General features: G+C 44.3%; 1 protein-coding gene across 1 annotated transcript in view; it reads left to right on the top strand.

Annotated features, from left to right (window-relative positions):
* WDR37 (WD repeat domain 37) overlaps positions 1-12,705 on the top strand; it is a 1,467,838-nt gene that overhangs the window by 964,297 nt on the left and 490,836 nt on the right. Inside the window, exon 10 of the mRNA XM_044064684.1 lies at positions 9,331-9,402. Within this exon, the coding sequence (XP_043920619.1) occupies positions 9,331-9,402 (72 nt within the window). The remainder of the gene's footprint in view (positions 1-9,330; positions 9,403-12,705) is intronic.

Here is a 12,705-nt window from a genome sequence, read left to right as displayed (position 1 = left end):
GGATATTTTTTGGTCCAGTTTAACTGTGCGATCAAAGTTTGTGTGTGCATGGATAGTTTTACCCCCTTTCTTAACCTCTCCACGGGTTTCCGTATTTTTGTGTAGGCCTCCCCTTCCCGCCCTTGGTGTGTGTGTATGTGCACGTGTTTAACTAGGTTACTAGTTAGCCTTTGGTTGTTGTGGGGTGGTGATGTCGGACTCCCAGAAGCCGACTTTCTCTAAATGCACAGAGTGTGGCCATAAGCTGTCCCCGGCCGATGGCCACACTGTATGCGTCATGTGTTTAGGGGTTCCCGCCTTACCTCCGGCTGCAAAATTTGTGCGGCCTTTAACCCTCGGGCTCTGTGGGATCACAGGGCCAAGTTGATTCTGGCTGGTCTTCTCCCAGCAGAATCGGCGGCTTCTATGGCCATGGCTGTGGCCATACCAGCTTCTGGTCCTCCTCTCCTGTCCGGGAACTCCCACTTCCAAACAGGGCAGTAGAGAGGCCAGGAAGGAGAAGCACACAGACAAAGAAAGAGAAAAGGAGAGAGAGAGAGGCAAGGAGAGGGGTCATAAGAGACCAGCGGATTTGTCGGATCCGATGCCCCCCCCCCCGTTAAAGTGGTCTCTTCCCCAGAAAAGGCTCCTAGGCCGTCTTCCCCTCAGCTCTGTTCTCCTAGATACTCCCCAGAGCCGGAGGAGGAGGTTTGGTCTGCTTCGAGGTCATCCTCGCATCGGCCCTCCTGGCCGGTGTTGGTGGTGTTCTCCGGATCCACAAGAAGCCTCTCGGAGGCTGACATGGACCAGATGATGAGAAGGTTCTTGCAGAGTCAGTTGATGGGAGTGTTGGTGGCTCCTCCTCCCACTGGAGCGGGGAGTTCAGCTCCGATGTTTGCCCCGATAGCTCCTTCTCCGATCCATCCCAGGGTTTTGTAGTCCCTGGATCCGAGGAAACCCAGAGTCAGGGGGTCGGCGCTGATGGTTCCTCCAACCTCGATACTGGCCATGCACTCGAGTTTGTCAGATGCTGTGTCTGATCCAAGCTCTCGGAGCTGTGATCTGGGTGTCGGATCCAAGGGGATGAGTGTGCCATCAGCTCCGTTGTGGTCGGGAAATACCATCTCCCTGGGCTCGACTGTTCCGGGTTCAACTCCGATCCCTTCATCGGATCTGAGGGGCACGGCTACTCATCCTACCAGTTTCATGGAAGCCGGTTCCCCTTCGGCCTTCGTTGTGGAGAGGATTCTCTCAGGAGGATTGAGACCCCTCACTCTTTCCTCGGAGTCCGCCCCAGCTCCCTCGCAGCCAAGTATGTCTTCTGTCATCCAGTCCTCTCAGGGACAGCCTGTGTCTGATGCGCCCCAGATGGTTCACCTTAAGGAGTGCGAAACTGTTTGTGAGCCCTCCCCGGAGAGCCCCCCCCCCCCCCAAGGAGGTCCCTCGCAAATGCCAGTGCAAGAGGAGGCACATGGACTCCCCCGAGTCCCTCACTGAAGATACCGACTTGGAGGAAGGAGAAGGCTCCCCCATATCGCCTCCCGAAGACGTTTCCTTCGGAGACATAATGGAAATCCTCCATCAGAGGGGAGGCTGGTCTGCCCAAAAGCCTGATTTCCATTAGAGGGGAGGCTGGTCCGCCCAAAAGCCTTTCTTGGACAAGTCGGTATTCCTGGAGGCGTTCGCAAGCCCATCTACCTCTTGGGTGTCCCCCCCGGCTGATCCTCTGGTGGACCTCATTACCACCAGAGCTTGGAAGGAACCAGACACTGTAGAGCCAATACCTAAACAGCCAGATAAAGTGTTGAGTCTTCCTACTGACAAGCCTGCATGGAGTAAGCGTTCCCCAGTTGATGCCATGGTGGTGGCGGTGGCCACCAAAAAGAAACTGGCACAGGAGAGTTCCTCGGTCCATCCTCCGGGCAAGGAGTCTAGGGCGATGGATCAACTCGGAAAGTGGACGCATGTTTCAGCTACCTTTGCTATAAGGTCGCTGAACTGTATGGCCCACATGATTAGGCTTCAGCGCGACCACGTGAAAGAGTACGCTGAGTCTCCTCCGGAGTCCATTTCGGCCAAGGATAAACATTCATTCTCAGCATGTAATGCCACTCTTAAGTCAGTTACAAACACGTCCATGCGCTTACTCTCTCACACTACTGAAGGAGCCGCTAGGGCGGTCGTGTCCGGCATTGCCATGAGGCATCATGCCTGGCTCTGGCTTTGCGATTTTGCGGAACCTTTCAAGGCGTCCTTCGCGAATGCCCCTTTTGACAGTTCGACCCTGTTCAGGAAGGCTGTCCGAGATACACTAGTCCAGAGTGAGAAGGATGGGAAGATGCTGTCGGATGTCGGGATCCGCTTCTCTAACTCTCAAAAGTCCTTTTCCAGGAATCAGCGAGGGCAAAAGAAGTTGTGGTTCCGGAAGTCTCAGCATTCCCGGGATGCTCCAGACTCCTTTTCCCCTAGAGGGAGAAGGGGACAAGGTGGACACTGGCCCTGAGGCAGAGGGAGACCAAAGAACTTCGGGTCACGGGAACCGTTTTTGGATCGACCCAAGCAGCAGCCCTGAGGGGTTGCCCGACTGCTCCACTTTGAAGGCAGTCAGGTGGGCCTATTTTTCGAAGCACCTAACTGAATGGGAGTCCATAACGTCAGACCGCTGAGTGCATTGAGTAATATCCAGAGGTTATTCCATTCCCTTTATTTATGAACAGTCCTTTATCTCCAAGGCGTCTCCCAGACGTTCCACCCGCTCAAAGGGAGGTGGCAGCTTTGGAAATAGAAAAGCTGCTAAACAAAAGGGCAATCCAGCCGGTCCTCCCAGACCAGTCTGGGTCAGGCATGTATTCCAGGTTCTTTTTGGTGCCAAAAAAAAAACAGGGGACTTGAGGCCAATTCTCGACCTATCCACAGTGAACCTGCCATTTGCCAAGGAGAAGTTCCAGATAGTCACCTTACAATCCGTCCTGATGTTCTTCCAGGAGGAAGACTGGAGGCGCTCAGTAGACCTCAAGGATGCGTGCTACCATATCCTGATGGACAGGCGATCCAGGAGGTTTCTCCGCTTTCGGCTAAGAGCCAATCACTACCAGTTCAGGGTCCTACCCTTCGGTGTCACCACAGCCTCCAGGATGTTTACCAAGGTCATGGCAGTTGTAGCGGTCCACCTGAGTCTTCAGGGCATTCAGGTTTTTCTGTACCTGGACGATTGGCTCTTCACTGCCCTCTCCAGGCATCAATTTATTCAAGCCAGAAATTCCTTCCTTCAGCTGTCAAATTTACTGGGTTTTACGATAAACCTTATGAAGTCTTCTCTTCAGCCTGTTCAGATCCTGGACTTCATAGGGGCGAGAATAGATTCTCTACAGGCCAGAGTATTTTTGACTCCAGACAGACTTCGGAACCTGACCCTTCTTGTCTTTGCACTTCTTCAGACCTCTTCATCCCCAGCAGAGCTAGTCCTGAGAGCCTTAGGGTCCATGGCAGCAGCTATAAATCTGGTGGTTCCTTGTGCACATCTGAACATGAGTGTTACAGTGGATGTTACAAGTACAGTGGTCTCTGTTATACCAGCCCCTAAACTTCCCGATTCCTCTAAGCAAGGAGTGCAAAGCTTCCTTCCTGTGGTGGCTTCAATTCCAGGATCTTCGAGAAGGACGCCCCTTTATTGCGTCCCCACCCCAAGACACGGTGACCACGGATGCCTCCCGTCTGGGGGGGCATTGCTCGGGCAGGACTGTCCAAGGCACGTGGACCCCGAATGAGATCGTTCTGCATATCAATATTCTGGAGATGAGGGCAGTCCTTTTAGCATTGCAGGCCCTTCATGCTTCTCTTCCTCTGGGAACGATTGCAGTTCAGTCAGACAGTATGTCAGTGGTTTGGTATATCAACAAACAGGGGGGAACCAGGTCCTATCCGCTTTGTCAAGAGGCCATGAGAGTGTGGGAATGGGTGATCTCCACCAACTGTTTTCTGATGGCAATGCACATCCCGGGTTGGTCCAACATTTTAGCAGACAAACTGAGCAGAACTATCCTTTTGCCCTACTAGTGGTCTCTGAACCTGTATGTAGTGGAACAGATCTTCCTCAAGTGGGGTCAGCCTTGCTGCGATCTCTTCACATCGCCGGCCAACACGAAGTGCAGCAAGTTTCTCTCTAATTCACCTTCGGGGGGGAAGCCCTGAGAGACGCTCTTGTCCATGCTTGGCCACCTGGTCTTCTTTATGCTTATCCCCCCACTACCTGTCATGACAAAATTCTTGTAGAAAGCTCAGCGGTTGGGGAGCAGGATTATCCTCATAGGCCCATTCTGGCCTCGTCAAGTTTGGTTCCCTTGCCTATGGTCTCATCTAGTAGCTCCGACCTGGATATTGGATCCCATTCCGGATCTCATTTGTTATCCCTCGGGAATTCCTCCCCTGAATCTGGACAGCCTCCTGGTCTCTCTTTCCCCATTAAGTCCATTCTGGTGGCGACACACAATTCCTCCACCCGAAAGGTGTACCGTAGTAAATGGAAGCATTTTTCCATTTGGGCTTCTCGGAGAAATTTGGACCCCTTTTCCCCTCCTGTTCCAGCGGTATTAGAATTTTTGCTTCAGATTTTCCAACGGGGGGGGCAGCTGTTCCACTGTGAAGGTCCAGCTGGCGGCTATATCCCTTTTCATGTAGGAGAAAATTCAGGCTCTTTAGCTGCTGCTAGAATTTGTAACACCTTCATCAAAGGTACTTTTTTGCTGAGACCTCCTATTAAGCATCCTTCTCCTCCATGGGATTTGACCTTGGGTCTTGGTTCTTCAGGCCTTAGTTGCCCCTCTGTTCGAACCCACAGCATCATTTGATTTAAAATTCTTGTCATGGAAGACAGCCTTCCAAGTCACCATCACCTCGGTTAGGAGAGTATCTGAACTTCAAGCCTTGTTTATGAAACCTTCATACTTAGTTTTCCATAAGGATAGGGTTTCTATGAGGACAAATCCTTCTTTCCTCCCAAAAGTCGCTTCAGAGTCAAATATCAATCAGTCCTTTAATCTCCCAGTATTCTTCCCCGATTTTCAGAACAAAGGGGAATACAAGCTTCATTTGCTGGATGTCCACAGACAATTGGTGCTTTTATTTACTTAGGACTAAACATTTTCGTAAGTCTGATCAGCTATTTGTTTCCTTTGCCAAGCCCTTTTTGTGGAAACCAGTTTCAAAAGTGACTCTTGCTTGACGGATTTCACTTTGCATTTTGCAGGTGTACGAGGATCATGGATTACCAGAAACAGACAGGGTTCTTGCTCATTCTACTCATTCTATGGCTACTATGGCTACTTCTGCTGCTTTCTGGTCCTGAGTTTCTCTGGATGACATTTGTTCAGCGGCTACCTGGGCTTCCTCTCACACTTTTATTACTCATGAAACGTTGGACATGGTATCTAGAGGAAGGGCTTTTTTTGGTTCTGAAGTGCTCCGGAATATCCTTCCATAAGGGCCTCTCAAGGTCTTTGGTAGTTGGGGACTCTGACCCACAGGTTGATGATCAAATGAAGTTAACTAAGTTATGCACTCACCGTAACGTTCCATCTGAGTAGTTAGACTTAATTTGTCAGCAACCGACCCTCCCTCCTTCCCCCTGACTGTAGTGGTTTACGATTGTCCTTGGACTCAGATGTACTGGATCTTGTGAGCCTAGTCTGTGTAATCAGATCAGGTCATGTCTCTTGGGTTGATGTGTGTCATGTTGTGGGTGGCAAACTCGATCTGAGGGTTGGAAGGAGGTTGTAGTGTAGTATGGGTAAGGGGGAGGAGCTTGGAGCTCAGATCTTAGCTTGGAAAGCTGCCGGCTTGGATCCATATCAGATCCGAAACCCACAGGTTGCTGACAAATGAAGTCTAACTACTCAGATGGAACGTTATGGTGAGTACATAACTTCTTTTTTCATTACTGACATCACCTTCTCTGATATTAGTATTAAATTGCTGCAAGACCAAAAACTTAAATTTGTGAGTGTCATCAAAATCTCAACACATGCTTAGCTAGTGCATTAGTAGATTTTCCATTCCTTATATCACCAACATGCTCCATCCTTATATCACCAACATGCTCCAGTATGCGCTCCCTAAGGGTAGGATTTGTCTTTCCTATAACGAACATTTCATGTGCTATGCATTGTGCCATATAAACAAGATTACCACTGTTAACAGTCTGCATAAAAATGAAAACTGATGTCTTTAAAGGTCCTAGGATGAATAATAGAGGTAGTCAACCAAATTAATCTACATGCCTTCCAAGACCTGCAGGCTTAAGTGTCTTGACGTTCAGATTGTGTCCTAGAAAGCCTAGATTGTTTATAACATAGGCGTTGTTTTAAAGTTTTATTGCTCCTAAAGACAAACTGCAGAGTATCACCAATAACTTTGCTTATATTATTGTCCGTCATTAAAACTGGCCAATTCTTTTTCATAATGTTACATACAAAGTTAATATTGCTGGAGTAAGTCAGAACCATTCTGTTTCTATCAGACTTACTGGTTAGCTGTGTACTAGTATGTTGTGTCTCAGATTTCTTAGAAAAATAAGGGATAATTCCTTTCATATTAACTTATTCTGTGGCCTGTTCTATTACTCAAATACTATATCCCCTTTGCAATAGTTCAATGCGTAAAATGTCTAAGGCTCTGTTTAAAGATGAGGTTTGTATTATAAAAATATTATTTTCTTGCAGGGGTTCCTGTACATACTAGTTGATATAGTGCTCATATCATTAATATTAACCATTAATATGCATAGTAAAAACTAAGATGGAAGTTGTGTTCTGTAGAAAACGCTGCATAATTACAAAATAAAATGTTAGAAAAACAGATCTTTTCTCCCTCCCACTGAACAGAACTAAATAGTTGTATGAGTTAGCACATGTTGTCCCCATAGCCACCCCTAATTTCTGCAAAACAAACATCATCCGGTATATTGTCAACATCTATCATGGGGGATGACTGTGAAGAGGAGAGTTTACATCTAGGGAGGAATAACACCTTCCCCAAGCAAGCTATACTTATTACTATCTTCAAACAACAAATCCTGAAGGTTTTAGAGTCCTCCAGGATACCTACAACCACAAGTCTAGAGGCTGCTTCAACTGCTTTTCCACATAAATTAGGATGTAGGGATGGTGGGCTAAAAATAATAAATCATAATATCATAATCTATCTGGCAAGTTAATAGGTCATATAATAAAAATTATCTCTTAATAATAATACCAGTAATTTGATATTTCTCTAATTTTAACGTATAGTCTCTTTTGTGTCAGCAAAACAATCTCACCTCCTTTATCAGCAGCAGCCTGATGCTTAGCTGTTGCTTAGTAGTTAGTTCACGCTGTTTGTTGTTTCATTTAATTGTAGATTGTAAAATTCAGTCTCATAGCTCCTAGACATATAGCCAGCTCTTAAGCATCCGTTAAATTAGTAGTAGTTGCTGGAATGATGAAAACCCCCTTGTTAAGGACTGCAGTTTGTTCTGATGTAAGATATTTTAGATCAGTTTGTTGATTATTTACAGAACACGAAGTTTTACTATGCATGCTCTGTGACATGCATTGAATTTTGGACATAATGGTTAATATTAATGATCTAGGCACCTTATCAACTAGTATGTATTAAGTCTGATATTAAACAGAATGGTTCTGACCAATTTTGAGAGATGATGATAATAGCATAGTTATTGGTATGATACAGTTTGTTTTTCTTAGGAACAAAACTTTAAAAAAACAACGCCTATGTTAAACAATCTAGGGCCTTCTAGGACACAATCTGAATGTCAAGGCACTCATCAGTTTTTTTTTTAGCAGACTGAAACAGTGGTAATCTTGTTTATATGGTACAAGGCATAGCATGTGAAATGTTCTCCATAGGAAAGACAAATTGTAACCTTAGGGAGCGCATACTGGAGCATGTTGGTGATATAAGGAATGGAAAATCTACTAATGCACTAGCTAAGCATGTGTTAGATTTTGATGACACTCACAAATTTAAGTTTCTGGTCTTGCAGCAATTTAATACTAGTATCAGAGAAGATTATGTCAGTAATGAAACTGAATTTTTGGAGCTGAAATGGATCCTAGATTTTAGAGCAGATGTGTCTCCAGGACTAAGCAGTGCTATCTCTTTAAAACCTGCTTTACAAAGAAGAGGTCTGAATCACTGATTATATCACATGACTAATATTTTCATTATGATTGGCCAAATGGTTGTTTTTAAATGGTTTGTTTGAATGTGTATTTTATGGTCTGAAGAAGCAAACACATTGCAAAAGCCCTTACCTGATTTTATTTATTTTATTAAAGTATTTATATATCTGTACAACTTCAGCCTACTGGTGATCTTTGACTTTTGCATACTATTTTTCTGGAAAGTGTTAGAAGGTAACTGAGGTATTACTTCCTAAATGTTGGCACCAGATGTCGGCTTTTGAATATGCTACTCACTGTCAAGGTGCATGTTTTGGTACATTGTTTATTTCATAGTGGTGAATTTGATGCATGTCCAGAATCTGTACTGAATTGCCATTGCATCAGAAGTAAAAAATTATATATATTTCATCAGGATGCTTTTCTGTCATCGTAATTCCCCCTCCTAAATATAGACTTTTATCTAACGAGACACCATTACATGAACATAAAGCTGTGGAGTTATCCTCATAACTGAAATCACTTTGTGTTGCTGACAATATCATGAAAATAAAAATGCTAGAATGTACAGTAGCTTTCCATCATGGGCAATGAATTATTTCCTTAAAAAAATAGATTTGCTTTACAATTCTGTAATGAAGTTGCACTGCTGTTTCAGTGTTGTCTGTTCACAGGTATGACATTGCTGGCTTCCACTTTGTTTATATAATCATGTCAGAAAATTTAGCCACTGAACTCTGCAAATTTTGTTTAGCTGATAAGCCCAATAGTGTTCATTTTGTGTGCTCACACATTGCCATATTTTCTGTTGTTATAGTGTTGTCACAGTCATGTAGTGATTGAAAAAGTCCTTGCACTCCAACTCACTCACCTGTGAAATAATTAAAAATAAAAATAAAATATCTCAGGATATATGCCTTGATGTTAAAGTACTTGTTTTATGTGCATTGTTTTCAGGAGTTGCATGCTACTTTCCACAGATCTTATGGAATGTTTGAATGCAATATGTTTAACTGCCTGTGGGACTGTTGCATGTATGTTATTTTATTATATGTCCATAAAATGTTCACATACTTTCTGAAGGGATAGTAGTTGTACTTTTCTTTAGGTCATATGTGTAAACTGGTATTTTATGATGAATGCTTACTGAAACTAAATTGCCATTGTTTTGCAGATCACACTGCAATGTTGTGGAGCATTGAAATGGGGAAGTGCCTTCTGAAGTATGCAGGGCATGCTGGTTCAGGTGAGAATGTTTTAAAGTGGGTTTTAGGGGAAAAAGGAAACCTTTTTCTTTCATTATGTAGCTGCCATTTTAAATATATTTTTGTATTGTATGTCATATCCATTACAGTTTCCAACTGCAGTAGCAGTACAGCAGTTGATATCTGTGAGTGTGTGTCAGTCTGAACTGTTTGAGGTAAAAAGTGAAACAATACTTTGTATAGCATTCAAAATATCAGAGCAATTTACATTGTTGGGTACATAGTTTAAAAATACATTTTAATGATGTGTTTAGAGAAAACGTTTATGTGAAATGAGATCATGTCACTTTCTGAACAGATATGAATTTAAATAAACGTTTGTGGTCTTCCTTATTAAATGTTGAAAATTGGTAGCAAAAATTTCATTCTAATTTTGAAGACCATCTGAAATGGATAACTTTGGTGTTTCCTGTTTTGATATTCCCAGCCCAGAATAGTTCTGAAAATGTCTAGATTCTGTGCTGAGATGGACATGTGCCTGTGGTTGCTACTTCACATACCTGGCTTGGAAGATAGGCCCAGTTCCCAGACACCTCCAATTGTTTTCCATCACTTGCATAATTTGGCTGTAGCTCTAGTCTAATTTACTGGAGCATTCTACTCTACAGTTACTATGAGTCAGGACTTAAACTCAGTGCAGTTTGTGTTGCTGGGGAGAGGTGCACAGTGTGAAGGCCTGTTACAAATGTAAGCACTTGGTGCAGCTAACAATAGGAGAAGGTCCAGGAAACTGTATGGCTTTCTTCATTCCATACAGGATGGAGTCCTTGGAGGACATTTGGTGTGAGTATCAGCAGGAATTTCACATCATTGATTCTGGATCATGTTCTGAAAGATGGGAGAAGGTATGGGATTCAGAGTTCAAGCATTAGCCAAAACTCTTCCTTCAAAGCTTGCCTCTGAGGAGGCCTGCTGCTGCTTCCATGTTGCCTGCTATCAGCTGGCTAACGAGGAATCAAGATAGATAGATGTACTCCTGGCAGTCACCTTTGGGCAGGTGTCATTACCATCCTTCCCATCATTAAGTATTCAAAGCATCACTGTGAACAGCCAGCTCGTACAGTGTGACCCTTGATTCATCCAGTAGCAGGTTGGTGGTTGAATTTGGGGTCCTGGGAGTTTACTCCTGTTATCACTTCCTAAGCCTAGAAGCATTGTCAGCAAGAGTTGAGGAAACCTACATATCTACTTTCTCCAAGTGACCATTTTTTGTAGATGTACTTATACCATTTGAATTATGGTGAATCCATCCTATAGGGTATAGGTGTGCACTCTTTAGGAACCAAGTTTATTGCCTTCACAAGGATCCACAAAGATCTCATGACCTGGCACCACCTCCAACAAACACCATGAGCCCTAGGGCCTCACCTTTCAACATCCAGCACCTGCTTTGTAATTCCACATTACCTTCGTCTGAACCCTGGGTTGTCCCATATGAAGGGGATTCCAGGGATACTGTAGTCTTTGTTTGTGAAATTTAAAAGGATAATTAGACGTCTGCCTTTCATTAGCTTCCTTTTAGGTGACGCCCCTTCAAAAGGAGGTGCTAGGGCTCATAAGGTCTGTAATGGTCTAACCTTCTCATTATAAATGACCAAACCAAGGGTTATGGAAAATGGATGATAAAATTTTGTCATCCCCCTAAGGGCCTGTCCTAATGGATTTTAGTTATGCTGCCTGAAAACAACAAATTCCACTCTCCTCAAGGGTGATATTCATTATAGATCTCTAGTGGAAAGGAGTGGCATTATGAACATGTATCCTTTGTGATTTCTTAACCATTCCCATAGTTTGCTGTAGTTTTGACTCTGCTGATGGTGTGGTTAGTGCAGCAGGATGAGGAATGTATCTGCAACAGATCGTGTGGCTCCAGCTGTCCTTAAAGCATGAGCTGTGACAGGCTGTACTGGGTACCACTTTCCAGCATGAGATCATCTTTAGGAAGACTTCACAGAATGTTCTTCGTGTTTCACTGTTGCAGTCATTACATTTGGGTAATCTGCTGGCAGGTTGCCCTCAGTCGGCCTGAATTCCAAAGTCTTGGGTCGTCCGTCGGTTGCTGTCTTCTCTTCCATGACGTCAGGGGTATAAAACATGCATCCGACGCCATTTTCTTTAGTCTTTCTTGCCGTGCGGTGCCCAAAGCAGAAGCATTTTCGCAAGTGCCGGTCGGTCAACTACTGAAAATTGAGTTTGAGATTCAGAACCGAAGTCTTCACTAAAGCGAAGTACCCCGTTGGGGAAACTTTTTTCTTGCTTTTTACCATGTCAGAAAAAGTTAATAATTGTATTACTTGTGGGAAGCAAATACCTCATAAGGATTTCCATTTATACTGTAATCCTTGACTAGGCCCAGATCACAACATGCCTGGTTGTCGGTTTTGTGCTAAATTTAACCAACGCACTATTAAGCGTCGGTATATTTTTGCATCAAAGTATTTTGGAAACAGATTTAACTACCCAGAAATGTCATTGGATAGCAATCCGACTACCGGAGTACATAAAAAACGTAAATAAAAGGACAGAGAAAGGCAGTTGAGATCCAAAACCGACGACGAAGCTTCTCCTAAGCCAGTTGCCGGTTCGCCGGTACTCAGTGAGGTGTTTTTGCAGCCCCTGATACCCGCTACCTTCGAGTTGCAGGCCTCTACCGACACCCATGTGGAGTCAGGCATACCACAAGATACTCAAGGTATTGGATGTATCTCCCTCGGATGGGTCCAGAGCCGCTGAGCAGGCACTGGCTTTTGAGGGTGTATTCAGACCTCAACATTTGTATATCAAACCAATGACAGCTGCAAAACCAAAGACAAAAGCAACTTCTAAAACTAAAAAACCGACACATGAGCCACGTGCACAGGTCTCTATGCCTAAAAAACAGATGATCAAAATGGCTGAAGACATTATTACCTTGATCAGGGGTTCCCATCCCCCTCCAGATAAGCGGCCTAGGCAAGACACTGATTATGAATCTTCAGATCAGGTTTCTATTTCTTCTGATTCCTCTTCTGATCAGGAATTGTCTATATCTCCCTATGAGGATTCTGATGCTGAGGAGTCTATTCCTTCTGCGTCTCCTCCTGAGGATTTTTCATTTGGAGAAACCTTGCATACTTTGAGGGAGCATTTTCACTGGGAGAGTCAAGACTTCTCAGAATCAAAAAAGAGGCTCAGAGATTTCCTCCTTCTCCCTCAGCACAAACCTTTAACTATCCCCCCTGCTTTAGACATTGTGGATGATGTGTTTTCAGAGTCAAGCTTGACCCCTGACTCCTTACCTCCGG

The sequence above is a fragment of the Protopterus annectens genome, chromosome 3.part0 (genome assembly GCF_019279795.1).
Source record: "Protopterus annectens isolate FY-2018-M chromosome 3.part0, PAN1.0, whole genome shotgun sequence".
NCBI lineage: Eukaryota > Metazoa > Chordata > Ceratodontiformes > Protopteridae > Protopterus > Protopterus annectens.
Note: the sequence above shows the minus strand (reverse complement) of the source record. Positions and strands in the feature narration are given on the sequence as shown.